Source organism: Ambystoma mexicanum, chromosome 12, assembly GCF_040938575.1.
Source record: "Ambystoma mexicanum isolate Mex_15411 chromosome 12, UKY_AmexF1_1, whole genome shotgun sequence".
Classification (NCBI taxonomy): Eukaryota; Metazoa; Chordata; class Amphibia; order Caudata; family Ambystomatidae; genus Ambystoma; species Ambystoma mexicanum.
Window position 1 is genome coordinate 686,579,018 of NC_090936.1, and position 18,045 is coordinate 686,597,062.

An 18,045-nucleotide genomic window follows, 5' to 3' on the forward strand; every position below is an offset into this window, starting at 1 on the left:
GTGGGAGCTGGCTCAGGAGATTCTCCTGGAGATCTTGGCCCTTTGGGGGACTCCACAAGTGGATCTCTTTGCCTCCAGTGTCAACCGGAAGTGCGAAAGGTTCTGCTTGCGAGAAATTTCCTCCAAGAGGAGCCTTAGGGTACGCATTCATGGTGGAGTGGTCCTTCCAACTGCTGTACGCGTTTCCTCCAGTCCCCGTCATCCCGCAAGTGCTGCAGAGGTTACGGAGGCTCGGTTCCCGGATGATCCTCATTGCTCTGGCATGGGCCCGGAGAACGTGGTACCCAGACCTTCTTGACTTGTCCATCTGCCCTCCACATCGTCTTCCCTACCGAGACGATCTGCTGTCACAGGAAGGGGGTCACGTTCTCCATCCAGAGGTCAGATCCCTCAACGTTCATGCTTGGCTCCTGAAAGGTTGAAGTATAAGGATTGGGACCTCCCTGAAGACGTGATGGAGGTGTTACTTTCGGCCAGACGGCCGGCAACAAAGTCCCTGTACCGTTGCCGTTGGAGATAGTTCTGCGACTGGTGCATGGTTAAGAATGTGGATCCTTTTTCATGTGACATTCCTGTGGTTCTGTCTTTTTTGCTTTCTTTAGCCCACAAGGTCCTGCAAGTGGGTACCATTTAAGGTTACCTGGCGATGCTGTCCATATTTAAGCGCTCGTCTGAGGAGTGTTCTTATTTCAAAATTCCTGTAATTTCTCAGTTTTTGAAAGGGCTTACTAAGGTGTTTCCACCGTCACCTTTCCAGGTGCCCGGTTGGGATTTGAACCTTGTTCTAAAATTTCTAATGGGTGCTCCATTTGAGCCTTTACATACCTGTCCTTTGAGACTGTTAACCCTTAAAACTGTATTTTTAGTTGCGGTTACTTCCGCTGGCAAAGTGAGTGAGTTGCAGGCACTTTCTGTTAAGCCACCCTTAACAGTTTTTCATAAGGACAGGGTTGTCCTTAGAGTCCATCCTTTGTTTCTTCCGAAAGTTGTATCGGAATTTAATTTAAGCCAGAAAGTCATTCTTCCGGCATTCTATCCTCCTCCGCATCCTGGTAAGGACGATGAGAGGCTCCATAGGTTGGATCCTAGGAGAGCTTTAGGTTTCTACATTTCACGCATGTCCCGGGTCAGAGTGGACGGTCAGCTCTTTATTGGTTACGCTGGAAGGCGTTTGGGACAAGCTGTTACTAAGCAGACGTTGTCTAGATGGATTATCTTGGCAATTTCTGAATGTTATCGCTTGGCGGGTAAGGACCCTCCGGTAGGCTTATGGGCCCATTCTACTAGGGGTATGGCTGCCTCTACTGCCCTGCAGAGGGGTGTTCCTATTTGTAAAATCTGTGAAGCAGCCACTTGGGCTTTGGTCCATACGTTTGTCAGACACTACTCCCTAGATTCTATCCACATGGGCAGGATGTGGCCTTTGGCAAGGTGGTCCTTTACTCTGCAATTTGATTGGGCACTCTAAATTTCTAAATTCATTTCCCTCCTCCATACGTTGGTACTGCTTTGGGAGTCTGTCATAGATATTGAATACGTCGGAGGACCCAATCCCCTCAAAGAACAAGTTACTCTCTTACCTGGTAACGTTCTTTCGATGTGATGGTCCAACGAATTATTACAATTCGCTCCCTCCCTACCTGCCCCGTTACAGAATTACTTATGCGATTGCAGCTTACATTTCCCCAAGGCTTTCTGTGGTCATACTGGCAGAAGATTGTTACCACACGTTCTGGGGAAAAAAACTACAACTGAGGCAACGGGCATCAAGCGTCCTACTTATAACATCCGGGTACGTCGGCTCGACGGAGGCCCTCGAGGACAGCGTATTGATGACATCGACGCAGGACGCAGACGCCGAAAATGTTCGAAGGCAGCACAGCTGTGGTGATTACCTGTCATATATATGGAATACGTCGTCAGACCATCCCATCGAAAGAACGTTACCAGGTAAGAGAGTAACTTGTTCTTCAATGCTGAAGGTGCAGCATTAGCCATTTCAATGCCGGCCACAGATGACAAAATACTGCACACGTCTTCAGCATTTGATGAAGGTTCAACATCAAGAAGAAAAGAGGAAAAACAACTCAGAGGTGTTGAAGTAATGGAAGTCATGAAATGAACATGTCAAGGAAAGAACTTGAAAAAACAAGCTTAAATGGAGAAGCAAAAAAGAAGGAAGGCAGATGCTGAGGCATCTTTCAATGATGATACATTGGCTCCAGATGAATATCAGGCAAGATAAGCATTGATTCCATGCCCAGAAGCTAGGCCTACTAGACAGCTTGATGAAGGAGATATTTTCCCCTTGGATGAGGAAGAGGAGGGCATTGACAGATTTCCTTTTGTGTTTATGGAGTTGGAACAGCCAGACGAGCAATCAGGTAACTGATTTGATGAAAGCAACCAGCCTCTTGACCCTTCAGACCCAGTACCAGCCCCACAATATGATCCATTGGAAAACTATAATATCCCAAAGGAGTCCCCATAATCAAACTCAGCAAAGATCTCCATTCAAGGATTTAGTCGCATGCATAGGTCTAATGCAGAGAGTTACAGAAGCCTTTGGTCAACATGGAGCAGGACATAGAATGAGGAGGAGGTATAAGTTGAATACTACACGGCTGAAAACATTGAGGGCAAAACTTCAATTTATTTTAGCCGAATTTCAATGCAAATATATGTGGGGGGTGGGTTAGGGTTATAATTAATGTGGGGGGAGTATGAGGTGGGGTTGCAGGGTGTCTCCCCGCATATACTTACATTGAAATGACCTAAAAAAAGAAAAAAAAAACCTGTTTTCAGCCTCGATATTTTCTTTTCATTGTAATAATGTAGATTCAAATGAGAATACCACTTTCCCTTAAAAAAGTATCAGGAGAGGGGTGATTTTTCTACCACTTTTCTGCCCATTGTCTGGGACACAGGTCTTAACATTTCAAAACACTGTATCCTTTAAAATTGTAAAAGAATGGCTTAAAAACCTGTTGGCTCTCTGGTGGCAGTGTCCATGAGGACATTTGTCAAACAAGTGATGCTGACCCCAGCTGCACTAGATAAGATTCAGGATGAACTTGCTGCCTACAAGAGAGATCGTCAGTAGTCGTTCTGGAGAAGGTAGTGTTGACAGTGTTTGATTTTGAGTGTTTATATCTACTTGATCTAAGGGAACATTATTTAAACAAATGTGCATTTTGTTTGAGCACAACAAACAAGGAATCATTCTGGAGGCATATCCCAAAAGAAACCACATATTTGTGACCTTAACAGTTTTGGAAAACTGAAAGAATTTTACTTCCTTTGAATGATGATAACATGATGTATTTCAGTCTAGATTGACTGTGTGATGTTATTATTGTATTATTGATCTTTTACTAAGTTAAAATAACGTGATGAATTTTAAAATTTGTCTGGAAAAATAACTGCCTTGTATATTGAAATTGTTATTAATAGTAAAATAATAGGCACATTGGTGCTCTAAATGATACTTGAAGTGCACACTGTGGATATGCAAAAAGTGTTGCAGCAGTGCCCATTTAAACATTTTAAGAAAGGATGTTTTAGCAACGATAGACAAACAATTGGCAAATAGGGTTTCCATAATGCGGCCTCAATGGCTATTTCTGATGAAACAAGTTTACAAAACGTCAAACATGCCATAAAATATCTGCAGTGGATATTCTTCCTCAGTGTTAGCCAATTGACTTGTTGTGCTGCCTCAGTTTTGCAGGACACATATTTTCATATCCCTAATCACAGAAAATATTGCAGGATATATATATTTCGAGTGGGAAACATGTATTGAAAATCCATGGGGTTGCCCTTCAATCTGCATCTTGAACTCAGAGTGTTTTCAAAAGTTATGGTCCCAGTAGCAGCTCAGTTGAGGTTGTAAGGGTTTCATGTATACCCCACTTCAACAACTGGCTTTTCACTGATTGTAGCAGAGAACATGTGGGTTAGGCAGTGTACCAGCATTAAATTCTATTTGAGAACTTGCAGCAGTCAGAGCATCTAAAAACAATCATCCCTGAAGTGAAAGTTCATGCATTATAAATACCATGCTTATATACATGCACTGGGAGCACCTTCCAGGAATTCAAAACACTCTGTTCGATCGATTCAGAAGGACACAATCAGATGCCTTTGTTGAGTCAGTCGACAATGTATTTAATTTTCCACCTGTGAGGAATGCCAGAAAAAGACAACACAATCCATGGCAAAATGTCATGCCTTTCCCTCAGAGAATCAGGTGGTTTCAGAAGTTTCTTAATGCCTTTAACCAATATTCAATGGTGGCTTGAGTGGTTAAAAAGTTCAAGAGGAAAGAATGCAAAATTATCCTCATTGCCATGTTGTGGACCCCTCAACTCTGGCCCTCTGATCTGCTGCTCATGTCTGTCTTGAACCATATCGCTTCAAGGACCATCTGATTCAAGGTCAAGTTCTTTACCACAGCCCAGGCTCTTTGAATCTGATAGTTTGACTCCTGATATCTTATATATCTTATAACATTAAAACCATTCCCTGAGGTTCATGCAAATCTTGGAACACTCCAAAACATACATTTGGAGCAGTACATATTTTAGGAAACAGGAAGGATTTTGCATGTGTTGTGATACTGAGAAAGTCAATACAGCATCTTGTTTCCTAAGGAAATCTTGCTGTGTTGACTGCACCTAGCAGAAACTGGTTTTCAGCCTTTATCAATAAATGTTCCATGGGCTTCAATCGCAAGATATAAGTAAAGGTACAAATAAGAAACTCTTTTCTTGCACCCATTAATCAAGTACTTTCTACGGGTTTCCTCTGTGAATTTCAACTGATGTGACATTGGGCTCATTACGACCCTGCCGGTCCGGAAAGAATGGCTGTGGTAAAACCGCCACCACCGTTCTTTCCGGACCGGCTGATTAAGAGTCCTACAGGCGGAAGGTGTCACTCCCGCCAGGTCTGACCTGGCGGGTTTAACACCACTCGCCTGCAGGCGGAAATGGAAACACTGGCTCTGTAATAGACAGAACCGGTGTTTCCATTGTCCCCATCCCATCCTTTGGGACTCCATGGGAATGGGGACGTAAAAATTCCGCCTCCGGAATTCCCGGGTCACCGGGGTCATAATGCCCCAGTAATTCCGGGAATCACAGAGGTGGAATGGTAATACGAGTCCAGCGGTAACCTGCCAGTTTTTCCGGCTCGGTTACCGCCGGACTCGTAATGAGGTCCATTGACTCCTGTTAGGTTTTGAAAATAGTTCTTTTGAAACTAACATCAGACCCTTTTGAGACAGTGAATTCAGCAAACTTGACATTTGTCACATTGAAAATGGCTTTTCTGATTGCCGTAACATCATCACGCCAGGTGAGAGATATTCAAGCCTTTTCACTTTTAGTGCCTTACTTAAAGTTTACCCAGACAAAGTAAGACTAGGAATATATCTAAAAGTTCTTCCTAAAATATTGCTGTAATACCATCTAACCAGGAAGTTTTATATTTATTAGAACACATTCGTCCAAAGTGGAGTGAGCCGTGCATTACCTGGATGTGAACTATTTCCTCTGTTACTTTATAGACAGAATCAAGGAGATCATAGGAATTTTGCAGTTAATCATGGCTTACTGCTATGCAGCAAAAGCTATGTACGTAAGGAATGGCAGCCATTACTAGATGCATAGCTCTCAACCATTTGTGTCGTAAAGGCGGGTGAAATCACCCGATTTTGTTTTTGGCGGGTGAGGCGCCCATTGGAATGAATGGGCGTGCAGGAGGCTTGGCGGGTGAGTCAGCCCTTTACAAGGCGGGTGACACCCGCCAAAAGCGTGTGAGTTGAGAGCTATGCTAGATGGATCGTTGATCGCGTTAAACATTGTTACAGACCTTATATTGCCCAGTTGCCTGTCAGAGAATCTGATCATTCTACAAGTGGAAAGGTGGCAACCGCAGCTATTCCTGCTATCACCCCATTAAAGAAACTCTGCAAATCATATATGTGCAAAACCTTGAGTGTGTTCTGCAGACACCACTACCTTGACAAAGATGTCAGAACCAACACAGTCATAGAGTAAGCTGTGCTGAAGACCCTAATCAACCTCTGGCCCCACCTCCCAGTTGATTACTGTTCACTCATATTCGTAGTCAGTAAGCATGTGAATATATAAAAGATTCAGTGCTGGAGATGTTTACCTATAGCAATTGGTATAATTCTCCAGCATTTGTACCTTGTATAGATTTAAATGTGCCCCACCCAGCCTCCCCAGAGCTTGCCATTGTTAATCTCACATGATCACCTCTGAGGTGTGTGTCTTTAAGGGTAGAGTTTACAGGTCAGCAGACCCGGTGCCTATGCGGTTAAAACAAGCTGTAAAGTCCTTAATGACCTATACATAATGATGTAAACCTATATGTATTGCTATGGGAAACATGCATTTTTAACAAGGGGCTTTATACCACAACGCCAGGAAACATTCAATAACTATATGAATTTACAAAAGACACCTGTACTGAACAACTATTTCGAAGGGATTGTGTCCTCCGACGTATTCCTTATCTATGATATTTGTATCTCCAGCTTGCTGGCCTCGGAAACATTTTTTCCCCAGTAGAGGGCGCTGTGCGTCGACGTCCGTCGAGTAGGTGTTCCTCGACAGCCACCGTATCGACGCCGACGTCATCATGCCTATAAATGGCCACGCGCAGCGTCCGTTGCTCAGTTCCGTTTTTCCGCGCTTTGTGTGCCTCGGAATACCGTTGCTCAGTTCGTCAGTCGAAATATATTCATATTTCCTCGAGAAAACCGACTCGTACTCGATGGCTTCCTCCTCCGACCCGACGACTCCTCGGTCCGGTTTCAAAAAATGCCGAGACTGTGGGAAGAAAATGTCATTGACGGATCCTCACAGGATCTGTTTGTGGTGTCTGGGAATCGAACACCAGTGTTCGGAGTGTGAGGAATGCCTATCCATGATGGCGAAAGCCTTGAAGGAGCGTAAGGGGAAACTCGAGAGAGGTAAGTCAGTTTTAACTTCCTCGAAAGTTTCCGCGGTAGAGTCGAGACATTCGTCAGCTCACCGTCGAAAGCATTCTCGGTCTAGGTCTCGAAGTGGCTCCCACCACTCGTCGAGGTCTAGACACTCGAAAAAGAGACGTAGAAGATCTCCTTTGTCGTCGTCTTCTAGTTCCCCTGAAAGAGTAAATTGCCCCACAAAACATAGCTCTCAGGCTGAGTGGGAGGAATTCAGAAAAAAGATGCTCAGCGTCTTCGAGAAAGCGGCCTGGACCCCCTCGAAGTCAGCTGAGGGTGATACCCCAGGTGAAAAGCCCAAAAAATCTAAACGCCGTGAGTCGAAGCACCCGGCGAAAGAGTCGACCCGAAAGTGCCATGAGCCATCGGGAAGTAAAGCATCTTCAATGCCATCGTCGAAAGCCCCTTCGAAGCATAGATCGGTGCCATCGACGCCGTTATCGAAGGGTTCTTCGACGCATCCGTCGATCGAGTCGACGCCGGCGTCGACGCCGACATCGACGCCGATAAAAGAAAAACCCACGGCTACTCCACAGCCAACAGTTACACCGAGAGCCTCCAACACGACGTTGGCCTCTTCCAGTTTTCTCGACGCCTTTGTCGGCACCTTCGAGGATTTTTACATCGGCGTCGACGACATCAACCTTTTCAAGGCCACTGATGATGGCTCCCTCTGCTTTAGAGATGGGTTTTATACCATTTCACAGGCCAGAGCATCCCCCCTTAACTTCCATTTATGAAGAAAGGGAAGATTCTGATCAAGAAAGGCCTTTTGGGCTACAGAGGACCACATCACCTGAACCAGATACTTTTGCCTCTGAGGAAAGAAGGTCGAAAGACCTTCAGGATGCATTACAGGAAGGAAGTGGCCTAGACACTTCCCCAGAAGTGGAATTTGTCAAACCAGACCCAGGGGGACATGCTGAAACCCCTTATAGAACCCTAATGTCAAGAATTATGGAGTTCATGGGTTGGTCTGCGCCTTCACCTGTTTTTCAACAGGATGACCTCACAGATATTCTGGATAAAGGTCCAGAAAGATTTTAACTAACTGGCAAACTCCTGAAGTTGTCCCTGCAGTTAACAAGAAGTTCTCAGCGAAATATAGGGTATCTGCTGCTGACCCTGAATACCTATCTAAGCACCCTACTCCAGAGAGTCTGGTGGTCCAGGCTGCAACTTCATCAGGCAGTACATCTGCATACCCCACTGCTCCACAGGATAGGGCTGATAAAAAATATGATGCCATGGCTAAGAAACTCTTCTTGGCCTGTAGCATGGCTTTAAAATCTATAAATGCGACTTGTACGCTCGCTAGGTTCAGCCACACTCTTTGGGAGTGTGCTTCATCAGCGGCTGACTGCCTCCAGGAAGGAGAAGAAAGGGACGCATTTTTAAATATCATCAGAGATGGTAAAGATGCAATGTGTGAGTCCCTTCAAATTGGCATTGATTCTGCTGACAGTATCAGCAGGGCCATGGCGGCAAGTACCACAATCCGCAGGCATGCGTGGTTGAGAAAGTCCGGCTTTGCTTCTGACGTACAGGCCAGACTTTTAAATATGCCCTTTGATGGCTCTTCCCTGTTTGGTAAAAAGGCGGATGACAGTTTGGAAAAACTGCAAACATCTAAAGCAGCAGCCAAGTCACTCAGCCAAGTCACTAGGAGCTGCAATCCGCCAAACTACTTTTCGTCCCTCAGGATCCTCTTGGAAAGGAAGATCCTTTCACTATTATTCCTCATATGGAAGAGGCAGAGGACGGCTGGCTCAAAGAGGCCAAGGAAAATTTACCCGTGGTGGATGGGGTAAAGGAAAGAAAGCCGCATCAGCAGGAGCCGCTTTACCTTCGGCAACTGCATCAGCCGCTCCCAAACCACTCTAAGGTCTCCCATCACAAGACACCTGTAGGGGGCAGGTTAACTCACCATCTGACGGAATGGCAGGCTATCACGTCAGATGCTTGGGCATTGGAGACCGTTGCCCAAGGTTACTGCCTGCCTTTTCTACCCATCCCTCAGAGCCATCCACCGGGGAACAGCTCTCTGAAAGTGCCGGATCCGCTCCTCTTGCAGGAAATGGTAGACCTGCTAGAGAAAGGTGCCATAGAACCGGTACCTGTAGCGGACAGGAACAAGGGCTGGTACTCCCCCTACTTTCTCATAGCAAAGAAAGACGGAGGACTGAGACCCATCCTGGACTTACGAGAATTGAACAAGTTCCTCAGGAAGGACAAGTTCAAGATGGTAACTCTCTCTCAGATCCTTCAGACCCTCCAGCTTCAGGACTGGTTGGTATCTCTGGACGTTTAGGATGCTTATTTCCATGTGCCAATCCATCCCAAGCACAGGAAGTACCCGAGGTTCGCAATTGGCAACTCTCATTATCAATTTCGAGTTCTGCCATTTGGGCTGACCTCCGCCCCAAGGGTCTTCACCAAGCTAATGTCGGTTGTGGCTGCAAGTCTAAGGAGGGAAGGGATTCACGTCTACCCCTACCTGGACGATTGGTTGATCAGAGCAGTTTCTTCGGAACAAGCTCGGATCCAACTAGATTATGTCTGCCACTTCCTTCACAAGCTGGGCTTCTCCCTCAATTTAAAGAAGTCACAGATGATACCATCACAGAGACTCCAGTTCATTGGAGCAGTCCTGGACACATCCCTGGGAAAAGCCTCGCCACCAGAGGTGAGGGCTCAAGATATTCTGCAGTTGGTCACCAGGTTTCAAAATGCCCAACGTCTCCCAGCCTACGACTTTTTGAGGTTGCTAGGCCTCATGGCATCCTGCATATCCCTTGTGCCAGAGGCTCGCCTGAGAATGAGATCCCTTCAGTGGGCACTGAGGACTCAGTGGTCACAATTCTCAGGGAGGATGACAGATCTCCTCCGGATTCCGGACAAGGTAGCCCACGACCTTCAATGGTGGGCCTCCCCTGAGAACATCTTGAAAGGAGAACTGTTTTGGCAACCATGGCCGGAGATAAAAGTAGTCACAGATGCCGCACTCACGGGGTGGGGAGCCCATGCCAACGACTTGACCATCAGCGGTCGTTGGTCTCCATCGGAGTCCAGACTACACATCAACCTGTTGGAGCTGAGAGCCATCAGACTGGCACTGAAGCCTTTTCTGCCGTCTGTACGGGGGAGAAACGTCCTGATAATGACGGACAATACAGTGGCCATGCACTACCTCAACAAAAGAGGAGGCGTAGAGTCACTGCCACTGTGCAGAGAGGCGATGCAGCTCTGGTTTTGGGCAATTCAGGAAGGAATCTCTCTATTGGCAATTCACCTAGCCGGAGAGAAGAACTTGACAGCGGACGCTCTGAGCAGGCAGAACACAGTCTCCCACGAGTGGGAGATAGCTCAGGAAGTCCTTCAAGAGATCTTCGTCCTTTGGGGAACCCCTCAAGTGGATCTGTTCGCCACCAGTATCAACAGGAAGTTCGACAGATTTTGCTCAAGGGAATTTCCCCCGAGAGGAGCTCTAGGAGACGCCTTCGTAGTGGACTGGGAGTTCCCACTTCTGTACGCGTTTCCTCCGGTCCCTGTCATTCCTCAAATGATCAGGAGGTTGAGAAGGTTTTGGAAGACCATGATCCTAATTGCCCCGGATTGGGCCAGGAGAACGTGGTGCCCGGACCTTCTGGACATGTCCATCCATCCTCCAATTCGTCTACCGTACAGAGAGGATCTTCTCTCGCAGAAGGGAGGTCAGGTTCTCCATCTAGCCATCAAGACCCTCAATCTTCACGCTTGGTATCTGAAAGGTTGAGGTACAAGGATTGGGACCTTCCAGATGACGTCATGGAGGTGTTGCTTTCGGCCAGAAGGCCAGCAACTAAAACTCTATACCGCTGCCGTTGGAATAAATTTTGCAGCTGGTGCAGAGAAAAGAATATCGAACCCTTTTCATGTGGTAAACCTGCAGTGTTATCCTTCTTACTTTATTTGGCAAATTCAGGCCTTCAAGTTGGCACTATTAAGGGCTATCTCGCAGCGCTATCGATCTTTAAGCGCACTGCAGAGGAGCCATCGTATTTCAGAATTCCATTGGTAATACAATACCTGAAAGGTCTAACTAATGTTTACCCTCCAAGACCATTCCAAGTTCCCTTATGGGACTTAAATCTAGTTTTAAACTTCCTAAAGGGTGCTCCTTTTAAACCACTCCACTCCTGTTCATTGAAGTTTCTCACCCTCAAAACTGTTTTATTGGTAGCATTAACATCTGCTAGAAGGGTTAGCGAGATACAAGCCCTATCTTGTAAACCTCCTCATACAATTTTTCACAAGGACAAAGTCGTTCTACTGGTGAAGCCTAACTTCCTCCCAAAGGTAGTTTCTGAATTTCACATTACTCAGAAGATTACTTTACCTTCATTCTATCCTCCTCCCCATCCGGGGAAAGAGGAAGAGAGACTACACAGGCTGGACCCTAAGCGAGCCTTGAGTTTTTATATCAGTAGACTTGCTAAAATTAGACAAGCAGACCAACTCTTTGTAGGTTACGCAGGACATAAGTTGGGATTACCAATAACCAAACAAACCATCTCCAGATGGATTATTTTAGCCATTCTGGAATGCTACAAACTGGCAGGGAAAGAGCCCCCTCAAAATCTAAGGGCTCATTCGACCAGGGGTATCGCAGCCTCCTCAGCTCTTCAAAGAGGGGTAGCAATTAGAGACATATGTGCGGCTGCCACATGGTCGTCCGCACATACCTTTACCAAATTTTATAGCCTGGATTCCTCCTCTAGTCAAGAGACTAGATTTGGCAAAGCTGTGTTACACTCTGTTTATTCTTAAAGAGTAATATGGCATCTCTTACTCCCGCCTCCAATCACATACCACTGCTATGGGAGTCTATCATAGATAAGGACTACGTTGGAGGACACAATCCCTTCGAAGAACAAGTTACTCCTTACCTGGTAACGTTCTTTCGATGGGATGTTCCTCCGACGTATTCCTTATCGCCCCTCCCATCCATCCCGCAGTAACATTTCCCTTGTGGTTGCAGCTTACGCTCCTTCAAGGGTAGTAACCATTCATGCAATAACTACCTTACTCTACAAAACGGAACTGAGCAACGGACGCTGCGCGTGGCCATTTATAGGCATGATGACGTCGGTGTTGATACAGTGGCTGTCGAGGAACACCTACTCGACGGACGTCGACGCACAGCGCACTCTACTGCGGAAAAAAAAATTCCGAGGCCAGCAAGCTGGAGATACAAATATCATAGATAAGGAATACGTCGGAGGAACATCCCATCGAAAGAACGTTACCAGGTAAGGAGTAACTTGTTCATCTTTAGGCGAGTAACTTTTTTTTATTTACCATAGTGACTAATGTACTCTTAGGATAGTTTAGGGGCAACGCATTTGCCTTGGGAACAAGACAATGTGGAACAGGGGCTTCATCCCCAGCCCGGCACAGATCTATGTGATCACTGTGCCTCCCGTAATGTCGACCACGAAAAATGTCGACTTCCATTATGGCGCAGCACCGTGATCACATAGATCACTGGGCCCTGCATCCCCCTACCCACTCCCGACCCCCAATGCACTTACCTTTTGGCGGCACACACACAAGTGTGCTGCTAACTCCCCTCTATCCCTGCAGCGTCAGTTCCTACCCACTTTCGTAGGTCGGCGCTGGTGCCGTAGGGTCCCTTTAAAAAAAAAAATAAATGTGTGTCAAACTTTCTTGTCCCGCTCCCTCCATTTTATGGAAGCGGGGGACACCCCTGCAAGCCCAGCTCCACTTAGTCGGTGTTATGGGGGTGAGGATTTTGGTACTGAGCAAAGTTGCAGTTTTAGTGATATGCGAAATGTTTAAGTCGAGTTATGGTATGATTCCTCCGGGACTAAGAAACTAGAATGAAACTAAGGACAATATAAATGGCCCATACAATAAATGGATAGCCCTCTTTCCTCCCTATGGCCCACCCATGCCCTCCTTGAAAAGAGCCTGTAATAAATTGCTGTGGAGTAAAGCAACAGTGGGGAGGCAGCATGCTTCAAGGAGGAACCGCGCTGGACATGGCCATATCTGCACATTTGAATAACTCAGTGCTATCTTTTTATTCAATGTTGATATGCATCATGCTCCAGTTCTACCACCATTGGGGACTAAATCCAATGGGCATGAGGCATAGGGTACTACAGACTGGGAGTACAGTTTTCAATGTGGTGAGTAACTTGTTCTTTTATATCCATGTAAAAGGGGAGCAAATCTTCATCTCCTTTGAGAAAAATGGGCCGTCCAAGAGCAATTCCCAAGAGTTCTAACACTACTAATACTACTGTCACCAGCAGAGCACCATCTATGGCCTGTGGGACACTTAATTTATAGGGCCGGGGAGTACACCTGGAGCATGCATACTCAGTAATGAGCCAGGTGTGCAAATGTGAAGTGGCCAGCCACATGTTCCTGTCTACCTCCTGTCCATCAGTATGCAGACGCCTGTCATTAATTGGGGAAATGTATTGTATTCCGGTGTGTTTGCTTTGTTTACTATCTTCAATATATTAGTCAACATGGATTGCCATTGCTGACGTGGTGCATGTCACAATCTCTTTGAGTATAATGCCATTACTATGTGTCATCAAAGTATATCTAATTGTTGTTCTTATTTTCATATAATTATGTATGCATTTTACAGGATGCTGTTCTGATGCAGTTTTGTGCTAATAAGTTGGACAAGAAAGATTTATTTGGAAAATCGGATCCATTCCTTGCCTTTTATCGAAGCAATGAAGATGGCAGGTACTTTTTATTAATACATCATAAAGATTTTTTTGTTTTTGTATAATCTTTTTATTGATCCGTTCCAACATCAGCAGAAAAGGAACAACAAAGCAAACAAAGGGAGCAAAAGGACAGAAATGACATCTTACACAATAGAGGGAGCCCGTTCTCCACCATTTACAGAGCTTATCCCTTTTGTGGCAGCCCCCCTCCTCCGATGTGCATGGGGGAAAATTCCTGCTGTGGGCCCTTATTGTCCATTGTGCTATATATAGGCCTCGATCGGCGCAACAATTCGTTCCTTCTAACCGGAACACTCTTCCCGCAAGCATAGCCCCCCTCCACTCACCTCCCTCCAATGTTAACTATCCCCAAAGAAAACCATAGAAAACAACCTCTAGATCCGGGGTATAACGGTACGCCATATGTATTTGGGTGCGGTCAGGTATGTGCCAGGTATAGTTAGTGTTGTTAGTAGTGTGCCTGGGTTAGGGTGTCAGGTCGCGTGGTGGGCGCTTATAGGTGAGTGATGGGGGTATGTGGGTGTTCACGTGCAAGGGGAGGTATCACGGGCGTCGTGGTGTCTATTTCCCCGAGGGGGGACGGCCTCCCTCGGGGGAGATTGAAGAGGGCCCAGAATTTTTGGGCCAATGCGGCTCTGGCCGGGTTTGTTCTTCTTTGTGCGCTGTACTCCAGGGGGCAGATCTTAGACACAAAAGCGGTGAACTGTGGTTTTGTGGGCGGTGTTGTGCCCTTCCAGTTTACTATCAGCAGTTTGCGCACAGTAAATATTATCATGCTTATAGTTCTACAGGCAGATGCGTCTGTGTGCCATTCTCTATAATTGGCCCCAAATATCAGATCTACTGGGGTCAGTGTAATAGCTGCCTCAGGGATACGAGCGCTGACTAGTCTATGTACCATATCCCAATAGGGCGTTATCTTGGGGCTGACCATAGCATATGGCCCATGGTGCCAGGTGTTTTACATCTGCGACAGCCCCTTGGGGAGGGGGTCAAACCCATTTTGTGCATTTTCGATGGCGTGTAGTATATGCGCTGTATTATTTTAAATTGGATTTCCCTATGTTTCAAGTCCAGGGGCATTCCGGGAATGGCTGTATAGAATTGATATATATCCCCAGTCTCTATTGGGGTGTCGAGGTCAAATGACAAGGCCGCCAGGGCAGAGTTCCTACCCACATTGTTCGGAAAGGCCATGCAGTAGAATTCACAGAGTCATGGATGGGTGTTTGTCTGGCGGTTTAGTTCTATTTCACAGGGGGCCGGAGGTGCCTGTCTTGAGGCGTCCGTAGTGTGTCGCGTTATCTCGGCACAAATTGTGCCATACTGCAGCCCGTGGCACGTGCGGACGGCCAGTGCTCCTACGGCCTCAGAGAAGGTATGTAGATTAGGGCCATCGCATAGATCCAGGATCCTGAACCGTGCCCAGTGGGCGTCCTGTAATGGATGAATGGTAGGTACATGGTCGAGTGCTAGTAGGCCTTTTACCGACATCCATGTGGGTGCTGCTTTGACATCGATACCTTGCTGGGCTCGAAGCTTATGCCACTTGGCTACTGTCGGGCCCACTACGGGGTGCGATCTGAGCTGTCGTGGTAACTTCTTTGCAGGGGTGGCCAGGGTATCTAGTGGGGAACCAGGCCTGGCAGTACAGCTTCCGGTTTTAGGGCCAGACATTTCGCAAGGACCTTAGCGTCAGAGTTAATTAGAGAGATGGGCCTATATGACCCACACTCGTCAGTGGCCCTCCCTTTTTTGTGAAGTACCACTATGTTAGCAGTCATCATTGATCTCGGCAGGTGACCGCTTTCCGTTGCCTCTGTATATACTTCCTGGAGTCTTGGAGCGACTTCATCTACCGTGGCCTTATAGAGGTCTATCGGAATCCCGTCCGGACCTGAAGCTTTACCTGGGTTCAGAGCCTGGATTTTCCGTCGGATATCAGCCTCCGCTTGGGGGGTGTCCATTGTGTCATATTGGGCCAGAGTGATTTTGGGCAGTTGGCCGGCCCGTAGGAAACCTTGCATCGTCTGTGGTGGGAGTGCTTCAGGCTTTGCGTATAAGTGAACGTAGAACTTTGCAAACCTATGGTTAATGGCCTCATCCCCTACTAGTAGTTTCCCTTCCCTATCTTTTACTGAAGTGATAGCCATGGCCACCTGTCTTTGTTTTAGAGATAGTGCCATAAGGCGCAGGGATCATTTTCCAGGTAGTACTTCTGGGTCCAGCTGGAGTAGGATTTTTGGGCTCTAGTCGTCGCGACTTTTTTAATCTCCGCCTGGGTTTTGCAGAGCTGTATGAGGGTGTGCTGGTCAGGCGCCGTTTTATGTTCTTTTTCCAGCGTTTGCAGGGTATGCATCAGTGAGTCCACTTGGGCGCGCCACTGTTTGAGTTTGTATGCCCACCTGGATATGCACTGGCCTCTCATGAACTACTTAAAGGGGTCCCAGCATGTGTGTATGGTATAGGGGGGTTGAGGTTGATGTCCCAAAACATGCCCAGGTCGTCCTTGATGTGTTCAATGAAGTCTGGGCACGCTAGAGCCCTCAGGTTTGAGTCGCCAGTTAGGAGGGCTGTGCGGAATGTCAGGCAGTGTCAGCCTCATTCTGACGGGTGTGTGGACAGAAAGGGTGGTGTGGAGGATAGAGCAATCGTCTAGGGAGTGCGTTATTGTGCGCTGGGCTAGCCAGTAGTCTATCCTGGAATAGCTTTGGTGCCTAAATGAATAGAAAGTGTAATCCCTATCCCGGCCGTGTTTGGTTCTGCGCACGTTTTCTAGACTGAGATCTGTGAGGAGGGACATGAGAGCCGCTAGCTTCTTTGGCCTACCGCTGGAGGGTTGGCTCATGGTAAGTCTATCGAGATCCGGTTCCATTGTTACTTCTAGATCCCCTCCTATCAGTGTGAGGCGCCTCATATAAGGTGCACATGTGGCGAAGGTATGTGTAAAAAAGGCGGGAGTGTCTGATTTGGGGTGTAGAGGTTTACGAGTGTGATAGGGTGTTGGTGTAGCAAGCATTGCACCAGGACATTCCTCCCCTCCCTATCCCGGATCGTGTTTTGGATTATGAGAGGTACTTGCCTGTAGACAAGAATAAACACTCCACGTTTACCCCGGTAGGGGGCATGTGCCGCCACCCCACCCAGCCCTGTTCAAGTTTCTTCGATTCCCCTTCATTCAGGTGAGCTTCCTGGAGGAATATTATGTCCCCATTCAGGTCCCTGAGGTGGTTTAGGGCGCGCCTGCTCTTAATGGGGTGTCCCAGACCTTGCACATTCAGGTTAATTAGTATGAGCCTGCCAAGCCATTAAGATGGGCGCTTATCAGTCATCATAGTTTTGGGGGACGGGTTTGGCATCATTTCCCCAGAAGATGTCGTGTTAAGGTTGTGCAGCGTGGAAGTAATGTACCTGATCTTACATTCCAGATCTGAGGCGTGGATTAAACGTTGAATATGAACAACAACAGTCGAGAGGAACGTCTCTCGTGGAACATTGGACGTGTATGTAACACTTCCAATACTAGGAATAAGAGCCAGGCTTATAGGTACAGCTGGTCTGGTCGGCGACTCGTAGTTCAACACTTGTAGCTAGGGTAATTAAGTTACTTATAGTATATCCATCTATTGTGGAATGTGCACAGGAAACCCCTGATTCCACATGTTCAAATTCCAGTATGGTCGCAGGTCACTGGATTGACGGTAAGCCGAGAAAAAACCTGTCATAAACAGTAGTACAACAAAAAGGAAAAGAATCCAGGACATTGCGCCCAATAGAGTGAAAACGTGTTTATTGTTAGGTTGTTAGGTTGGCCCTTTAGTGATAACACATGTTTCGGCCCTTCCTGGCCTTTCTCAAATCAGGTCTAATACATTACTTGTACATCCATAAAATTCTGGTGGAAAATATTTGACCAACAGTTTGTGAAAAACCACAAATTCATAGTGTAATAATTCACAAGCACATCATGTCCAATGCCAAACATACATGAATAAAAATCAGCAAAAGATGTATATATATTCGATTGCACAAATGCACATAAATATGAATCCATATTCACGTGCAAACCCATAAACAATTGTGCACAAAGGACAGAGAAATAAGGGTTGGCATTGGGAAGGAGACCACGGGGTAAGTGAAAAGCACACCAATGTAATAAGTAAAACAAAAGTCAAATTATGAAATGCAGGGCAGGGGGAAGAAGGGACAGACAAACAGAACACAAGAGAGGGTAATTTTCCATAGTCA

At 46.6% G+C, this 18,045-nt stretch overlaps 1 protein-coding gene across 3 annotated transcripts in view; it reads left to right on the forward strand.

Moving 5' to 3' along the window:
* Positions 1-18,045, forward strand: part of CPNE8 (copine 8) — a 2,424,038-nt gene that overhangs the window by 1,376,261 nt on the left and 1,029,732 nt on the right. For all 3 annotated transcript variants that reach the window (XM_069629223.1, XM_069629224.1, XM_069629225.1), the window contains one exon: positions 13,689-13,792. In XM_069629223.1, coding sequence (XP_069485324.1) covers positions 13,689-13,792 — 104 coding nt within the window. The remainder of the gene's footprint in view (positions 1-13,688; positions 13,793-18,045) is intronic.